At 41.5% G+C, this 20,493-nt stretch overlaps 1 protein-coding gene across 1 annotated transcript in view; it reads right to left on the reverse strand.

Moving 5' to 3' along the window:
• The window catches only part of csmd2 (CUB and Sushi multiple domains 2), a 290,206-nt gene that overhangs the window by 259,356 nt on the left and 10,357 nt on the right, over positions 1-20,493 (reverse strand). Inside the window, exon 2 of the mRNA XM_085395216.1 lies at positions 7,088-7,304. Within this exon, the coding sequence (XP_085251342.1) occupies positions 7,088-7,304 (217 nt within the window). The remainder of the gene's footprint in view (positions 1-7,087; positions 7,305-20,493) is intronic.

Raw genomic sequence — 20,493 nt, forward strand, 5'->3', positions numbered from 1 at the left:
CATAAATCCAACAATGTGTGTGCATGTGTGTGTCTCTGTGTGTTTGCTTGTGCATGTGCTTGCACATGTCTGGGAGTGTGCGTATGAAAAGAAGAAGAAGAAGAAGAAGAAGCTATCAACGTGTTTACATGGAGTGAATGCCTGTTTGCAAGAGTCGTGTTGAATAAGAAGCTCAATCACGATCAGCACAAACTAATAAAACCATGCAGCCTTGAACCGTATTCCTCACACGTGCAGAAATCAAACCCACAACTTCTTCCTTTAGATGAAGAGATGAAAAAGACACCACGCAACATGTTAACTGCAACCACTGAACATCCAAGGTATGGACATTGAGGCTGTGGACAGCTACAGGTACCTTGGTGTTCATCTGAACAATAGACTGGACTGGACTCATAACTCAGACGCCCTCTACAGGAAAGGGCAGAGCAGGCTGTACCTGCTGCGGAGACTCAGGTCGTTTGGAGTGGAGGGCCCACTCCTGAAGAAATTCTATGACTCTGTTGTGGCTTCTGCTATCTTTTATGGTGTGGTCTGCTGGGGCGGCAGCATCTCTGCTGGGGACAGGAAGAGACTGAACAGGGTGATCCGAAGGGCCAGCTCTGTTCTAGGATGCCCTCTGGACCCAGTGGAGGTGGTGAGTGACAGGAGAACGGCGGCTAAGCTGTCATCCCTGATGGACAACATCTCCCACCCCATGCAGCAGACTGTGACAGCACTGAGCAGCTCCTTCAGTGGGAGACTGCGGCACCCACGGTGTGGGACGGAGAGATTTCGCAGGTCTTTCCTCCCCACTGCTGTCAGACTCCATAATAAAGACTTTAACTGATCAAGCACACACATCCATACATATGCAATAATACTAAGTGCAATAATCCTTTCTGTCATCGTTGTATTTTTACTCAGTTGTATATAGTATTTGTATTTGTATTCTATTTTTATCTTATTGTATATTTATTTTATTTTATTCTACTGTATATAGTATTTTATTTTATTCTATTCTGTACAGTTGTGTACTGTATTTATTCTTATTGTATTCTAATTTTTGCCTCATAACTTTTGCACTGTCCACTTCCTGCTGTGACAAAACAAATTTCCCACGTGTGGGACTAATAAAGGTTATCTTATCTTATCTTATCTTAATATCTCAGGGCTGAGCAGAAGAAAAAGGCAATGCGCATGTTAAGCATGCCTGACCCAGCGCGCTGACGTGCGCGAGTCATTTCGCAGAGTGTGTGTTGTGAGGGATTGATGGTCCGGGCATTCAAGCGGGGAAGAGTTATTGGGAGGAATGAAGCGCCACTATACGTCACCCGCTCTCACCATGACCCGCAGACATTGGCTCTTTACACTCTTGACTAACAATGTACTCGTTCACACATACAATATGAGACGTGGATAGACAAATTATAGAATATCTAAAGCTAGATATAGGTGCTGTAAACTACTAAATGCACATCCATATCTTTTTATGTGAGCAGCTACTATAATTGAAGAGAAAAGGTTCATAAAGAGCAGAAAAGTCTAAAAAACAATCTGTTTCCCAGCTTGCTATATTCCATGAAAGTCCGTGTGTGTGTGTGTGTGTGTGTGTGTGTGTGTGTGTGTGTGTGTGTGTGTGTGTGTGTGTGTGTGTGTGAATAAACCTTGATTTTGTCGACACTGAATCAGCTTGCTGAGATGGGCTATGATCTAGCTCCCCTTTTGTAAGCACAGACTGAGCGCACACACCCATTTGCACACATACACGTCCACATATTGTGACACCCCAGCCTCACAGCACTGAGGGCTGACAATAGTGTTAATGCCACTCCCAGAACCATGCGTCAGTGCTCCTTATTTAGGTCCTATCGAGCCCGCGGGCTGAAAATCTGTGCCTTCCTCGCCTCCTCCTCACTCTCGCCATCCCTCCTCTGACACCCCTCCTTTTTTCCCCCCAGACTGCCAAGGCTTAAGTCCCTCTGTTCCATCACCGCATCAATGAGACGAAGGCACGTTGGGAGAGGTGCCTTCACACACCCCAGCAGCTTTTCCATGTGCTGAAATGTACTCGGTGCTCCCTGACTCGTAGTAACAATGTGTAATGTGACACGGAAGTGAGAAAAAGATTGCTTTTCACAAGTGAGAAATGTGCACTTTTGTGCATAGAGGCTCAGTCTCACATAAGGTCAGCTGAGTGATGCTTTAACTTTTGGAAGGCCTCTCCGACTGCTATGCTGTAAAAGCACAGACTCTTTAACCCAAGTCACCCGGGGTTAGTGGATTCTAGTGAAAAATTCCCTAATGATAATTTAAATGTCATTTAGCAGCAATAAAATAGAAATATGCTCTTGAACATGGATTTTGTATGCTTTAAACCAGCTATCTTACTACTTTGTACAAAAGGTATAGAAATTTAGGAAAAGGTTAGTCTTAATCTAATTATAATCTAATTAGCATTTATTTGCAGTGATGGTGCGAGCGGGCAGCACAGTGACACGGTGATTAGTGTTGTTGCCTCACAGCAAGAAGGTTCGAATGAACCATCTGGCCGGGGCCTCGGATAAGCAGAAGTAAAAATGGGTGGATGGATGGATGGATGCATAGTATAAGCATGAAGACTGAAAGCAGATGAAAACAACTGGCCTCTTTGTGCAATAAAATGATCTGACACAGCGTGTCTAGTTCTATCATTAGACTAATAGACACCACAGAAGCACAGGAACTCGCTAGCTATGGTTAAATTGTTCTTAAGGGAAGTGCGTGCTAAGTGTCAGTCAGTGATATATTGCACTTGCAGGTGAATGGTTGGCAGAGGCAAGCAGCTTCATATGTCAAGAAGAAAACATGGAAACTGCCGTCAACAGAGTGTGTCAGATGACACAGTCCACAACAAGAGGTTAGTCATTAAAATGCCGGATGGTTTGACATATTTTATGTCTAAAAAGTCATAACCCTCAATTTAATCTTCACATCAAAAGTTGAGGAAGGTGGCTGTAGTAGACCATACACCGTGACTTTTTTAAAAGCACAACTTAAAGCCATGCTTTCCATAAAGAGTGCTAAAGAGAAAAAAGAAAGAAATAGTGGAAAGGTGAGATGTTTTTTGGGCGATAGTATCAGTTAAGGAGCACAGCATGGACTGAACTGGCCTGGTGGAGGCCTAGATCCAAAGCAGGATCAGTACGTTGTCACTTAACAAGGGGATTGTTGTCACAGACAGGATATAGAGCTGAAATAGGCTAAGCCTACAGAGATCTGTGCACTGGCTGTCTGTGGCAACCGACACTTTTAACCCCTAATGCTGTCCAGTCATATAGCATGTGATACAACCTTGAACTTTGAATTCTTTTCTTTTTTGTTCTTACTTTGAAAAGAACTACTCTTACTATTCATGCTAAGCTACTTTAATCGCTCCAGCTCTGAATTCAATGTATATGAAAACGATTGAAAATGGCTTAAATGGGTTAAAATAGGCAATATAAATATAGTTCTCTATAAAATTGTATACATCTCTCTTTCATGGTTTCATTCATTCTTTTTCATTTTTAAAGAGAATGTTGAACGATTTTTACAACAACTTCCACCACACCATCGAGCACCCACGATGAACTTGACCAATTAATCACCTTGCCTTTGGAATGCAATGCTCTGTTTAATTAACAGTAGTCAAATACCAGCAGCAGCTTGTGCTTGCGTTGTGGGATTTAAATCAGTGAGTCTAAGTTCTGCGCACTTCTTTTTCAAACACCTGAAATTTCCTTCAAGTTTTCTGTCTGCTTCCCAGGTATCAGTTGGGATCGGCAGTTTAATGAAGTGCTGCAGCAACAGACTGACTCACATATGCATTTCTTAAGGAGTGGCAGTGACTCATAAAGCAACTACTGCAGGAGAATACACGCTCGCAAACACCCACCCACCCACACCCACACACACCAGAGTGCATATATACTTTGAAATACACACACACACACACACACACGCGCGTATACATAGCTAATTTGTAACCCAGCATTCCCCTGATAACACCGTTTTTCTTGGCTTTGCTGTGACAGCAGCGAATAAATTAATGGATAAATAAACAAATCCAACACAGAGTGACTGCTTTGAATAGGAAATGAAAGGTGATCATTTGAATATGAAATTAGGGAAAACATTTTTTTAATTTTATTTTTTTTATGACGACTTGCGATCAAAGAAAATATTTAAAGCTTGAAGGGCCACACAGTGATGCACAGGAAGCACTGATCAAACTTAGCAAAAGAAAAAAAGGCATGCAAGACACAAAATGGAGAGCAGCAAGAAGAGATATGATTTTTGAAAATAGGTGTGGATGGAACAGAGGGCGAAGAGCAAGGAGGATGGGAGAAAAATTACCTCTGACACAAGTGGGAGATGAGAGAAGAGAGAAGGTTGAAATTATCACGTGTGCGTCTGCGTGCACACGAAAATGCGTGCACGCGTGGGGGTGTCAGTGCAAATATACAAGCGTATTCTGACAGACGCCTGTTGACTGGTAAAAGCTGCTTGCTAGCTTAATCCTGAGCTCACTCAAAGATACAGTCTGAAGTCTGACGTTATTACAAGATGCCTCTTTTGAAAGGAGAGGAACTCTCATCAAAGTCAACACAAACAAAATCCCCAGCAAGAACTTCACTGCTTCTCCATCTCGCTCACTGTTTCATCGACCCCCTCCCCCAACTTTCTTTTTTTGTGATCGTCTTTTTAAATTCATTTTCTTTTCCTTCACTTATTTTCAAAGGACTTTGACAGAGAGACAAACGCTTCCTCCCCTCCTTCCCCACCCCCACCCCTCTGTCCCGCCGGAGCATCAATATACAACAAGGCCCAGAAGTCCAAACAGCAGAAAGGCTGGGTGAGAACAGGGCAACACCAATCCATAATGGATTTTCTTCTCTCTTTCATTTGCTTTCTGTGGGGAGATGCTGTAGAGGCACCACTGGCACAAAATGAGAGATGCAGAGGAGGGGAGGGGAAGGGGAAGAGAGGGGGTGAGAGCTAGAGAGAGAGAGAGAGAGACATATTGACGGGGAAAAACAGAGAAGGCCCGACGGAGACTCGAAACAGTGTCGGTGACAAGAGCGCTTAACATTTTTCTCATTTGTCTGCAGAGGGCTTTCATATGCTTTAAAATGCGAGGCCAAGCTCGTAGCAAAAGGTGACAGGAACTAAAAGCATTTTTCGGTGTGGCTTTAATTGATCAAACGGTGAAATTGTCTCTAATTAGGTGAGTGTGTTAGCAAGAGGGCTGCCAAGAGGTTACCTAGATAGCCTGCAAACAGCGATATCCCAAAATAAACTTAATTGAATCAATGAATTGAAGCTCTCCGGCTCTATCTTTTATAATTGCAGCTGATATAAATAGAATGTTTACTTCTAAAATCTCAAAACCAAACACGGACTGTATGAGTTTCACGGGAAAGCACGAGGCAGGATTCTCTAAGGGTATTAAATTGGCTGAACTGGAGGAAGTTGTTTCAGAAATTGTTTGTTTGAGTCTCCACACCCAAGTGAGAAGTTATTTCTTTTCGTGGGAAGCTCTCAAGCATAAAATGTGCCCAGAATCCCAAGGAATAACCCCGGATGCCGTCGCAGGGTCCACAGAGTCCGTATGGTATTAGTCACCAAAGAGTCTGCTCCGACTGCTTCTGAATGCTTCACTGATTTTATTCTTGATAATTTCTCCTCTTTTCTAGTTAACTGTCCGTTGCCGTCATCAATACCGTTGAGGGCAAACGACTCAAAAAGTACAATTTAATTGATTAAAATCAGGGTTTTCTTTTCAGATTTCCAAGATCTTTGTAGTGGCTGCATTAACACGGATTTGGGAACGTGGCGCCGTCTTTGACGCAAAATCTGAGCATTCAAAGGGGTGAGTGGTTGGGCAAAAAGTACCAAAGCTTGTCAGTGGAGCACTAATGTACCTGTAACGAGGGGTACTTATTTGTACTTCAGTGAGTTTTGAACCTCTGGTGACACTTTGGTACTTTAATGTAGCAGTGTTCAAAACGGCTGCAGGGTCCCCGTCATTCACGCACTTAAAAATGGACTGGGACAGAATACTTTTCTAATCTTATTGATCAGGTTTATCAAGCTCATATCTGCACCTGCAGGCACAGGGAAAACACAGGCAGGTTCAAATCCAGAACCTCCTTACTTCTGTGCCACTATGGTGCTGATGTATAGAACAGATACTTATCAGACTGTATTAAATGCTTTTCATTTACCTTAAATGAAACAATTAAACCTTAAAATATGAAAGCAACGCTGATATTTCAATTTTGCATTAATCCAAATACAGACACTTATACAGTCACTTTTTTAGGTACCTATAGACCTAAAGACATGGTCAAGAAAACCTGGTGAAGTTCAAAGTGTTCATCAAAATGAGAAAAAAATTATGATTTAAGTGGCTTTAAACACGGCATACTGGAAAGCTTGCTGGTGCCACATGGGCTGGTCTAAGCATTTCAGAAACTGCTGCTGATCTACTGGAAGTTTCTATCCCAAGCATATTTACAGAGAGTGGTTCAGAAACAGGAAATATGAATGGCAGGTCTCTGAACGAAAATGCCTTGTTGATGTCAGAGGTCATAGTATGATCAAGTTAATAGTAACTCAATAACATCTCGTTTCAACCAAGATATGTAGAAGTGCATCACTCAGCGCTAAGCACACTGAACCTCGATGTAGCCACACAGATTTCCCAGCAGTGTAAAATGAGTGGTCAGGCATATCTATTCATAATTACAGTAAACATGATGTTAAGTGCAGGTTTCTTGGCAAGCCACATCCATAATATAAATTAACATGGAATTTGTTTAGTGCTTTGGTAAAAGAAGCCAGCACAATGGATTGAGTCTTTAATGAAGACTCATTATTTTTAGATTTTTCATCCTCACTCAAAAAACACAGTCACCAAACCTCTGTTGCATCTATATGTGCAGTTTTTATGTCTTTGAAACTGAAACCATGGCTCATCCCTTATTATTTTACAGAAGTGCTACAGAAGTGTTACTAATATGGTAGCCAAATAGCGTGTGTGCTTCTAGTGAGGCTTTTTCAGAACATACACAAAATAAACTACCTTGTTCGCAGGTTTCCAGGGCTGGGCGGCCCATCATATACAGACAAGATGTCAAAGTCCTCCTCTAGGGCAAAGCCTTGAAACACCAGCTGTATCCGGTTGTGCTCTGCCGCCACAATGACCCATGTACAGTTGGCATAGTTAGGATAGCCGTAAGGGTATCCAGGGCTTTCTATTGTCCCATTGGGATTCTGTAATGTGTAACTGCAGTTCTGAGCTGTGAAGAAAGAGAAAGAGAAAAAGAAATAGTCAGTTATTAAAAGGCAGAAAGACACGTTAGCAGAGTACAGAACAGCTAGCAGAGTGCTTAAACGTTAAGGATTCTCCAAATAAAAAGACAAAAACCTCACTCATCTACACTCAAGAAAGGAAATTATACAAATGCACACCCACAGTCAAACATTTTGCACCAAATGCAGCAACATCCATTATCACCTACAGCATAAGCCATTAATATTGCAGTGCTAAATGGCTCGCCCCCCCCCCCCCCTTCTCTCAGCTTTCCCCACCTCTACCCACCTCCATCATCACACGCTTGTTCATCACACACAGCACTGGTCCTACCACCACATTAATAATAGGTTCCCACGTTAATACATGACATAGCTCGAGAAGAAGAGTCGAGGTGACGAGAGGGGAGAGGAGGAGACGTACTTGATTGCTACATTAATTGAACTCATCTTGCATTTTTTTTCCAGCAGCCACTTAAACTGCCTTCAATCTGAGATTTTAATTGTATCCGTACAAGGCTCGGGGTGGATGTAAGAAGCGTTGTCTATGTGTCTGTGAGCGTTTTCAATCTCCAAGCTAAATGACTTGTCTTCGACTGATCTGAGCACAGCCGAGACTTTTAATCAATGTTAGGATTTGCCTGTAATTAATCGCTAATGAGGAATGATGTGTCATTGCTATATTATGCACAACTCTGCATTTTGTCTGTGCTTTCAGAGTTAATTTACAAATTACTGTGTTTATACACATAACGTTCAATAGTTAAAGAGGCACATTATTCCCAAATCAAATTTCCATATTTCCCCCTGGTCTATGCCACTTTTCCTCTATCTAGATGATTTTGGTGTCACCTGCCGGGCTCGGTAGATATCCACTGTAGAGATGCCAGCCTTCTCTTGAATATGATGGAATGAATGGCCACAGCTAATGACTGCTTGCGTTGTGGAGCAAAAGCAGACCATACAAAAAAAATCTAGGTGAAAAATAACACTACAGCCTGGTGGAAAATGTAGGAGTTTGGTTTTGGGCTAAGGTGCCTCTTAAAACGATATTAATTTGATTTCATACATTGTAAAAAAAAAAAAAAAAACAGAATGGAGATGATTGTAATTTTCTGCCACTACAATACCTGCTTTTTTTCTTCTTCTTTTGTTTTTTTTAAATCAAAACTTGCAATGCACAATTGAAAAAGATATAAAAAAAGCTGTGACTAGCACTTTTCCCTCACAGCAAGAAGGTCCTGAGTTCAATTCCACCATCAGGATGGGATCTTTCTGTGTGGAGTTTGTGTGGGTTCTCTCCGGGTACTCCGGCTTCCTCCCACAGTCCAAAGACATGCAGTGAGTGGGGTTAGGTTAACTGATGTTTCTTAATTGTCCATAGCTGTGAATGTGAGTGCGAATGGTTGGCTCCCTGAACTGGATAAGGAGAAGAGATGGACATGGCGATGATTTTCTTTATGTCAAAAAACCATAACCCCCCCCCCCCCCCCCAAAGAACACTAAATCTGAACAGACAGATTTAAATCCCTCATACATCAGGGATCTCGTACCCTATAAATATATTTGTGGTCACACAGAAGTGAGCTAAATAAATATATCCTTGCACATGCTGTTAATACAAATGAAGTATATTTCCCTTTTGTTCACTTCAGCCAAAAAACCTGCATCATAATGTAGCCTGATTAAAATGTAATTAGGAGAGTATAATTGCAGGACATCTGTTATCTGGATAACCCACATTATTCAACAACCAGAATGCAAGACTTGCAGTAGATACGATATTTGTTTTGTTCATTTGTATGCACAGACAAACAGGGCAAATGTCTGTGATGAATCAATGCATGCTACCTGAGGGCATAAAAAAGTGACAGTTTAAATAAGGATTATTGAGTAAACACATCGCAGCTTTGAGACAGGTAAAAGTAGAGGCTGCTTTGATGGGTTGCGGGGGTGGGGTGGAGGTGGACATTGAATGGTTGTGAAGCATATAGACTCTGTTCTACTTTGTGCACATTCTCTGATGGGTAGGGAAAACTCAAAGCCCAAAATCTGTCCATATTTTCACTCTGAAATATGCATCATGTCTGAGAAAACAGTAGGGATTTACAGGTAATAAGGCACCAAGCATGAAGGCAACTAAAGAGACTAAAAGGGGAGGGGCTTAACAAAAATACATTTTACTTTCACTCAAAGTTGAAAGAACAAAACAAAGAAACCTGAAAAAGTGGGTTTGTTATTGGTTACCCGGACAAGCAAATGCTGCATTTGATCTCATGGTAGCAATCAAAGTGAATGTCAAAGATTTCAGGGGCTACACACCACGTCAAGGTGTTTATGTATCCTGAATCGCTACTGGAAAAACATCCACCCACCCAAAAGCACATGCACACACACAGATACAAACATATTTTTCTTTCCCAGGTAGAGGAAATGCATTTTTGGGGGGAGAAGGATAAAAGCAGATAGTTTCAGAAAGTTAAGATATAGGCTGTCTGGATGGCATTGGCAGCAGCTCGAGGTTCATCCAGTCACAGTGTATCTGTCATGCCACTGTTGACTCCCAAGGGCCTGTCTGGTCCAAAAACAGGCAGAAGCCTCTCCACCGTCACTTTTCAGTGCTTCATGTGCGCTTGACCTCTTCCAAAAGATGCTAATGTGAGTGCACTCGTACGCAGACAAGAATTAACGTATGTGGAACAGAATTAAACTACACGTTTAATAGTGCATCCAGAGTTTAGCTATTTGCTTGCTTTAGAAATCTGTAAGTGAATTCATGGCATGTGTAAAATCATGTACTTTTTTCCCTTTTCTTTAAGAAGAATCAAGAGAGAAGAACAAAAAATGATCAAACTGAGAGCTATCCTCATCTGATTTTTTATTAAAGCCTTTAAATAGGCTCAGCAAGTGAGCATCCAGCCTCCCAATTACCATCAGGTCAATACTAATATCCAGGTAAAACCCCCACATCTAACTCTCCCACCTGACTTTCTTACCCACAACCCAGTCAATAATCTCCTCATCATCTCCCTCATTACAGCGCCTCAGTTAGACAATGCCAATCAGGAGCTCACACTGTAGAGCAGACAGATTGCAGAGCTTGATGGGGATCAAAAGGGTCTGCCAACCTATTGTACTGAGTAAAGACAAGTAGAGTGGACTGTATTATAAAACAATACCAGGAAGGTTAGGGCGATTGAATTGTTATTAATCACTTTCAGCATCAAATTGAAGAAATAATTGATTTCGTGACTCTTGAGGTGCTACCAGCTGAAGTGAAAACATTACAAAGAGAGTGTGTTCTGCAGCTAAATAAAAGGTTTTCACACACAGTGCACATGCCATTACAGCATGAAGCACGCTGTATGACAGGTGATCAACCAGGCAGGAACTCAAGCTCTGTGTTTTATGGACACAATTAAGCGAAGCAAAAAAATGAAAAGAAAAAGTAATAATGATGGAGGATATGTCTGCTGCCAGAGCTCTGCTAAATGCTGTTTTGAATTGTAAGCAGCATTGCCAAGTTACCAACTCCTAAATTGATAATGATGCATACAATCTTGGACAAAAGACCAAACTGGAGTTTTACGAGAAGCTGTTTTATTCTGGCTGTAGCCAAAAACAGTTATATTCCTGATGAAAAATGGTTAGGCTCAGACTCAGAATTCAATTGTAGAAAAAACAGGCACTTGAAAATGCACTTCTGTGGCCATTAAGGACCAATTTGCAACATTATTGAGTTTGATTTTCATATCGGGGGGGGTGATAACAGGGACACTTGCAGATGTTTCTGCTGCACCCTGCGGCCATGCTCATTCTAAATTATGCGCAACTGCAGAAAAAAAGGTTACCATAAGATTCAAGTGAGGTTAACCGAGGTTCTGTAAGTCTGCTGTCCCTGTTCTTTGAAAACCCGGAGCCTTTGATTAAGTGGATCCTGCACTTGGGGCTTGGATGAATTATTTAAGGCTCGCCCAGGATGCATTATGAAATTAGCATCTGGGAGCTGGTGACCTACTCTGAAGGCCTTCGGTGTAAATCTGCAGGGAAGAGCCCAACCTGCAGTTGACTCTACTGACACACCATAAAGACACCATAAAGACACTGCTGGCGGTGCTTTTTTAGCCACCGGTAAAGTAAGAAGGTCATGTTTTCTCAGATTGTGTAAATTCTGGTGAACCAGTGAATGCCGAAGAGCAGCAGAGATGCTAGTTCAGCAATTAGGAAATGGCCATCGTTTTTAAGTGCTTAGCATATTTCATCTTCCATCATGCCATTGGGAACTGTTTGCAGAAGGCTTGTAGTGGAATGTTAACTGTGTGGATGTTCAACAGATATGTTGTCCACTGCTTAGCCCGCTGTGCCACTGGCAGCATCCACTTGGCACTTAGCATCTCCGGTGCGCAGGCTGCCAAATGAGTGTACAGGGAGAGGTGTGACCTTGCTGGGGCAGCACTCCAGGTTCTACCTGTGCCTGTGTTTGTGTGCAGGTGCTGTTGTTTGCTTTGCTGGTGCAGTTGTTCAGTAGCAGACACACAGAACTGTGGTGGCGCGCTGTGACACTTTGATGAATCGATGGTCACCGCGCTGCACTCGGGCAGGACAGCAACCCCTCCGAGAGGAAGGAGACAAGAAGAGACCAAAAAGGAAAGAGAGAAAGAAGCGGGGCTAAGGGCGAACGGGTGGTGGGGCAGACAGACACAAAGCAGACTGAATCTATGGACATATGAGAAAATAGATTTGGAAGACGTGATGCGAGGAATAATAGAAGCAAAGGTGAAATGAGGTCCAAACTGCAGGGAAATAAAAAATAGCAGAATGAACGTTTGCCAGAAAGAACAAGTGAGGGCGACGAGAGAAGGGACACCAGCCAATGGGGGCAGCAGGGGGGGTTGAATGAGTGGGACAGAGGAAGAACACTATATAAGGTGGGATATTTTTTACCTGTTTTGCTGAGGTCACAGACAGCCAGTGTGACATTCACAGCAAGATAGTGCTTAATCTGCACTGCTGGCAAAATCTAGAGGTCCATTTCGAGGGAGGCTTCAGTGGAATTTGTGCGTGTGTTCGTGTGTGTATGCGTTCGTTTGTGCAAGTAAAGAGAGACAGGCGTATACACGTGCCTGTGTGTGGAGGTATCATTTGTCTACACATGTATGAGTGTAATCCCTATACCCTGGGTGAGTATAGTGTCTGATGTCTGCATGTAACTCCTCTGCTGAGATACAATTACACTCTCCACAGTGACTATGAATGGGAGGATATTTCATCAAAGTGAACACAATCCCGACATCACAGTCTCATAATGCCATAAAGACGCAAATAATACCGGCAATACAGCAGTGCAAATCTTCTTTCTGGACCCCATCAGTTTTTTTGTTTCCTTATTCCCCTTGCTCTCTCTCTCTCTATCGCTCCCTTGTCTCCCCATCTACCCATCTATGATTCAAGACTGCCTTTGGACAAAAGACAAAGATGCAGAGAGCATCCTGTTCTTCCAGACAATAATAGAAGTGTTTTATGTCTTATGTTGCGCAAGATGAATGCAGTTTCAGAGAATGAGTCTTGTTCCAAGTTTAAAGGGACACTTTAACAACCCACAATCAAACTATATATATATTTATATATATATATATATATATATATATATATATATATATATATACACACACACACACACACACACACACACACACACACACACACACACACACACACACACACACATATATATGTGTGTGTGTGTGTGTGTGTGTGTGTGTGTGTGTGTGTGTGTGTGTGTGTGTGTGTGTGTGTGTGTGTTTTGCCTCCAGTGCTTTCGATCCCTATGTCTAGAAGAAGCTGCGGTGGGATGCCATTAACGTTCCTTTAATGTTTACATCCTGTCACGCAGGATTTTTGGATTTCCTTTTCCATATTTTCCATCACATACTCTGGGTCCCAAATCTTAATCTGTGAACTCAGGCATTTTCAGTCCCATTTTCAGTTGCCTGAACCACAGCAACTTGTAGCATAATAGCCATTTATATGGTATAGCACCACTAGGGGGTGTCATTCTATTATTGTGGTAGTTTGAGAGTCTCCTAGTGTGAGTGCAGTGGCAGCCATTACAGCCGAGCATGCTGCTCACCATGCATCTGTTTAGAGAGACCATACCATTGTAACGGGCTAGCGCAGGCAACTACCTAACCCTAATGAACGAATAGGGTAGAGCCGTGGAGACCTGGCTTGTATGGTCTGTTATCGCCAAATAAAGGTCTGTTGTTCTGTCTAACTGGCTGGCCTCCAAGTTGTCCAGCTAACCTCCACACCACATGCCTGCTGGACCTGCTAGCCGCTCCTTCCTCACCAGACAGCAGTTACAAACTCACCCATGTAGAAGCAGACCACATAAAGTTACATAGTATAAAAGTTGTGAACACTCTGCTGATTCAATAATTGCAGTGCTCCAGACCTTGACTGGCATTAGCTTCAGCACAAAAACTGTGTGCTGAGTTTCCATGGTGGAACAGCTCCTGTTGGTGTTATTTGGTGGTACATTTATCCATATGAGTTCAGCCTTTTCATTATTCCCAAGACAAACTAAAAGCATACTATATATGGTAAGTATGAGGCAGTATAGAAAAAAAAGCATCAAGCTGGAATAAAAATTTCAAACTAAAGAAATGCTTCCTTTTGAGTGTGTTTATTGTTTGTATTACTATAGCCTATCCACATCTAACTTAGCCCATGAGTACACTTCAAAAAAACAATTGTTTAGTGTGTGTGTATGTGTGTGTACCGATAACTGCTCCCTGGTGGACAGATAAACCCTTCCGCCCCATGGATCCTCTCAGCACCACCATTTGTCTCTTGACGTGTCAGCACGTAAGCACGTCTTGACCGCATCACATCTGAATTAACCTTGCGATGGCCGCCATTAAAATGAAAATGTGCGAGCTAAGTGATCCGGCTCACCCCCATACATTTGGCTAATGTCTATGCCTCCTGCCGTTAACAGGCAAGCCAAATGCAGTGGAAGGTGCTAGTGATAGGCTTTGGTCCCTCTCAGCCCTCCCTTGCACAAGTTGTTTCCACTGGGCTGAATGGTAATTATTATTTTTTCCTTAAAAGAAAAACAAAACAAAACAAAACAAGTTTCCATTTCCATAATGGTGCACATTCAAAGGCTGGAATGGCTTCCTGCTGCATGAATGTGTCAGGTCAAAATACAGCAGTGATTTCTCTGAGTGGATACTCAAAGAAACTGATATGTGAATACATTTGTTAGCACACACTCTCAACTGTAAATCAGGGAACACATGCTAAGAATACCAGTGCTAATGATGCAGTGTTGTTCTAGTTGCAACATCTTCACTGCAAGCTTTATGAAAGGATCTGTTGATGCCTATGGCACACAAAGTTAATACTGACACGCGCAAGAAACCCCACAAAAACTCACTGTCAAGGCAACGTAGCTGCAGGCTGAAACGTGTGGGGTAAGAAAACAAACAGCGCCCACATGCAAAGATTAAGCTAAAGATTAAAGAGCTGAAAAAAGCGGCTGGATACTAAGAAGACACTGAAGAGGGATGCGTGCAGAAATGCACATTTGCATGAATGCATGCAAACATTCCTGCCTGTTATCAGGGCTGGCAAAAGAAGCACAATGAAGCATGTGTTCTCTCAGACAGAGGAAGAGAAGGGGGAGAGCCAGGCAGTTCCTTCCAGCTGGGTCATATTTAACCAGCAGTATTACCATTCCAGCCAAAAGGACCTGCACAACAGCCACCTACCTACCCCCTGAAAAAAAACCCCCTATCTCTCACTAGGATTTTAGCACCTTTTCCATAGAGATCAGTGTTTTAGGTAGACTTCATCATTTTTTTTCACTTTCTTATCAGTACATTCCAACAGCCCTACGGAAAGTTGGTGCTACTGTGAGCAACAGACCTACGCACCAAGTTAATCAATAGAAAATAGTCCATTCAGAGTCGAAGACATGCTGGTACAGTTGATATTCTACGCTTTCAGAAAGACCTCTGTCTTTCCTAGTGTATCATGGGTGCAAATGGGCCTCCCTTACAAAACACGATGAATTGCGTATGTGTCCTTAAGCTCTGTGCGTACACTTGCATTTTTAGCAATGAGTGGAGGATGAATAAAAAAGAAAAGAAAACAAGTGCAGTTCAGTGTCATTCACTGCTCCTGACACAGAAGCTGTATGCTGTTCCCATGACAACAGTGTAACAGGAAAGCACACATAAAGACAAATCCCTGTCTTCAAGCATTTTTTCATACTTGAGCGCGCTCTACCCCGCACAGGTGTGCGCGTCTCTGTTCAAACATATGTACACACACGTGTGCGCTGCTCGAATCATTTCAATTTTATTTCCCAGTCTTCTTGGGGGGGGGAGAAAAGCACAATTACGTGTGAGTCTAATGTGTGAAACAGCGAAAGTCAATTATCAACTCATTGTCATTCTCCTCACATCTTTGAGCTCAGCTCTTTGAGTTACATTAGACCCCACACTCAGAAAAATTATGGTTCTTAAATGGTTCTTCAGATGTCTTCATGGTTCTTTAAAGAACCATCATACGTCAAAGAACCTTTTTATTTTGTTGATGGTTCTTCAGCTATTACAAATGGTTCTTTAAAGAACAAAAGGTTCTTCATCCTTAGCAATCTAAGTTTGATGGTGTAAATGGCATAAATATTTATTCACTATAATGAGGCTGTGAATTATACTGTGTGTTTTCTTTGTGTGCATGTGTGTGCGAAGGGAGAGGGCGGGATACCTGGCAATTACCCTTTAAGAGAAGATGGTAGCAAACTGAATATTCAAATAAAAGTTAGAAATATTTGCTTAAAAATATACTGGTGGCAGGGGTGGGGGCCAAAGCCTAAAGACCCTAACCCCCCCCCCCCCCCCCCCCCCCCCCACACACACACACCCCTAACCCCACAAACACATTATGAATATGGTGAGTTAACAAACAGTAGACACAATACACACATTCAAATACTGTACTTTAGTTTTAAATAGCATTACTATTTTCTACTCCAAGGCATTACTTTTGAGATTATTATATATTTTTGAAAATATAGCATAATGATAATACTAGTTATTGTAAACTTTACAAACCACCCAGCAGTATGTAAAGTCAAATTATAAAATACAAGTAAATAACAATTGCAGAACAGAATGTCAGTGTAATGGACACACTTCGTTTTGACAAAGCGCACTGCTTAGGGAAATGATCTGAGTAGTTGTTCATCACTGAGCAATTTGTTAATATGTGTTTCGAGCCAAATAAATGACAGGGAGAGGGAGAGTGACGTCAGAACACGTCATACTATAACCTCCCGGGAGCGGACGGAGGAGGTCAATCGTTGGGATGCGCATGCGCAGACAGAGTGCGCGAGCGGCGGGCCTTGACCTTTCGGGGAAAAAAAAAACACTTTCTCACGGACGGTGACAGCGAAACGGATAACAGTCTTCAGTACCTGCTGGACTTTGAAGCTGTGGATTCTGGGACTGTTAGAAAAGGTAAAACATTTTCATTAAAACCTTATTACTGTTTTGTTTTTGTTACTCGTCATTGTAGCTTGCTGTTAATGTGCTAACAGTAGCGATTAGCTAGATACGTTAGCCGTTGAGGTCAGCGCAATTTAGTATCCGGTATACAGAAACTGTTTTCCTAACAAAACCACTGTTATAATTAAGTGAAGCTGCTCCCAGCTAATTTGAACCTTTGGCTTCTAAAATATGTGGTTCAATTGCGTGCTGCGTGCATAACCTAATGTCAGCTAGACCGAAATTAAAATGTAATATATTGTTAAAGTCACTAAAATGGCGCCTGAAGCCTGTTGTGGCGTGAGCTCTGTGTCTGCTCTAGAAACTCTGAAATTCTGTAGATCTGAGCCGTACATTAAATACTCACATGAACCTGTACTTTGAATTCTGTATGAGCTGTATAAAATGCAGCTATGCATAAGAGTTTTTAATGAATAATTAGATTAGATACAGTAACTCTTTATTGTCTAATCAAATTATATAGAAATGAATAGCAATGTGACATGAGAAGGTGTGTCTTTGACTGTTCCTGTATAACTTATTTTCGGACTAGTTGACAAGTTATGCTCCGGTCATTTGATGTTTCCAAGATAGATGTTCTTTTGTAGTATAGTTAATTTTTTTGTATATTTCATTTATCCACCATCATACATCATACATACAAGCTAAGAAGAGGTCGTTATACTAACAAGAGGTATCAACGCTGGGCCAAAGTTGAGCACATGGTTAAAGTTTGTAATCCAGCCAGGGTGTAAATATCACTCAGCAGCCAGAGCTGAAGCAGGTAGCATCAACACATAAATCTACTCTACCCGGCGTAAATCACAAGAGCACCTCTGACCAAAAAGCTGTAGATTTTTCTTGTTTGCACAAATTAATCCAGAGTCACATTAATTGTGTTCACAGCGCCAACAAAATGAGGAAGAGGAGGGGCAGAAACACAATTAGGTTGAATTACAATTGGATGGAAGGCGAGGACAAGGAGAAGGAAGCTTAGGATGAGGAGGAAGAGAAGCAGCAGGAGCATCTTTAGGGATCCCTATCATGTCATTGAGGTTTGTTTCATTAATATGGTCCTCTCACAAAGAAAGATGACTTGTTTTAGTTCACCTACTTCCTGTATTAAATAGTGATGTGCAAAATGTTGTGAAAAACCATGGAGCAGGTACGTATAGTGCATCTGCAGGTAAATGAACATCAGATCTCTAAGACAGACTGAAATCTGTATATTTATCACCCTTATGATAAAACCCATGTCAGCCATTGGTTTATGGACTTTGTATTTTGAAGCCTCAACATTTGCTTTATTGCTGTTGCTATGTTGGGACCATATTAGGATGAGGGATCAGAATCTGGAGTCATGCACACTATTGTTTCATTTAGTGTGTATCCATAAGATTCGTACAGCAGATCCAAGTTGTGCCTTGAAAACAGGAAAGTCGTCTGCATAGAGGAGAACTGTAATAGCAGATGTACAAAGTGAGGCTTTTTGCACTCGTTTTACTTCTGTCACCCTGTTTTGATGCAGATTTCACTTGAAATCAGGCAAAAACTGGACTTATTTTTTATAATGTGTTCTTGTGAACTGCTTGTGTATCGCATATGTTTGATTTGACTTTCTGCAAGACAACAGTCGTCCACTGGCCAAAAAAGTTTTCCAAATACCTCCACGTGATCTAGCCTGGATTTAGAAAAGAATAGCAAAAAAAACCCTGCACCTCCTGCTTCAGATGCAATTTGTGTTTCTGTGTTCAGAGGCAGCAGCGAGAGGGGAGACCTCGGCTCATCCAGCTGGAGAGCTTGACCAGGAGGAGTCGAACATTAACTCAGCTCTTCCAGGGCACCCTGCAGACTCGGCTGCTGGCATCGGCGAGGGATGACGTGAACGCCAAACTGGAGTCCATCACAGGTCAACTGCAGGTATGCGAGTCAGACCTGAGGAGGGTTTCACTTTTCTCTCTTCTTTATAATTGACTCTTTTCTCTCTCTTTCAGCTCCTTGTCTCAGAGTGGGAGGGATTTGAAGCACAAAGGGAGGAACTTGTCGTTTGGTTGGCTGATATGGATGTCCGCCTGAGTGAGGTTGACCAGCTGACAGGAAACACCAGTGAAAAACTGAAACAAGTGCAGGTGTGGGCTTGTTTTGATATGACATATTTGATATGATACATACGTCAGAGACATTGTCCTAAACTGGACTAACAAAGGACCATGAGTACAACATGAAACGTACATTACATAACGTAAGGCTGAAGTTCATTGATCATTTTAATCATAAACTTGTTGAAATGTTTTTACTGAACATGCAAACATCTGCTGATGAAAATGTGTTGATTTATTGGTCTGTTATGAAGCTATTTCTATTTCTAATGTGTTTTATCACTTTCTGATGTTTTATTAATTAAACAATACATGTATTATTTGTTGTGTTATCTGTAGCTATAGTATTTATATATATTTATTTATAGTATAGCAAATATATTTAATTATTACTGTTTAAAACACTAATATGTGACATGTATTAGTAGTGATGTTGTGCTGAGGGTTAAAATGCCTTTTTGTCTTTTGGTAACTACAAAATGACAATAAACCATTAATATATGTCTATGCTGTGCTCGTATTTATTTTACCCTACTCAAATTCAATTTATGATGCATTTTATTTTGAAAGATTTAAAATGGTTTTTTAAAGAACCACTCAAAAAAGGTTCTTTAAAATGGTTCTTTAAAGAACCATTTTTAAAAAGGTTCTTTGAAAAACCATTAAAGGTGCCCCAAAGAACCATTTCTTGATGGTTCTTTGGGGCACCTTTAAAGGTTCTTCAATGAACCACTGAAAGAAATGGTTCTTCAAAGAACCATTATTTGAAAGGTTCTCCAAAGAACCATTATTTGAAAGGTTCTTTGTGGCACCAAAAAAGGTTCTTCTATGGCATCAGTCTAAAGAACCACTTTTGGTTCCAGTTGGCACCTTTATTTTTCTGAGTGCACATATTCTGATAATCCCACTCACATTCTCCAGTGCATTTGCACCTACATTGCATGAGGAATAAGGGGAAACTACACTTTCAGGACCAACAGCATCCATAGGAGGTGGAATAATTTTGTGACCATGTTACATTATTTTACACCCTTCTTCCAGGCAAGACTCATGCTTGCGTGTCTGTTAGATAGTGAGTGGGCATTTGTGAGCGTTTAATCTTTTGTGAGTAATGTATATTAAAACCAGAGAGGAAGCACTGTTCCAAAGGTCAGGTCAGGAATGTCCCAGCAGAAATATACCATCTATCACTGAGAGACGGATGAGCAGACGATCAATCTGCCTCCCTTCAGCTAACTGTGGTGCAGTTTAACCTTTCAACTCAGAGCCTAACAGCCCCCCAAGGAAGGCTCAAGTGAACTGTGGACCACATTCATAATCAATGGGCCGCGTGCATCGCAGTCACATAATTAGAATTTATATTGAAATAAAATAAAATGTCACAGCTACTCATTACATTACATAGACTGGATTTCCACATTGCTTTAGGTGTTAGATTTAGAGCCTTTAAATCCACAGATATGTGCAAATTACAACCATTAACTTGTTTAGACTGTGAGAAAGAAAAACATGTTTTAGCA

The sequence above is a fragment of the Rhamphochromis longiceps genome, linkage group LG22 (genome assembly GCF_057381845.1).
Source record: "Rhamphochromis longiceps isolate RC_006_pf linkage group LG22, R_longiceps_female_GT1.1, whole genome shotgun sequence".
Classification (NCBI taxonomy): domain Eukaryota; kingdom Metazoa; phylum Chordata; class Actinopteri; order Cichliformes; family Cichlidae; genus Rhamphochromis; species Rhamphochromis longiceps.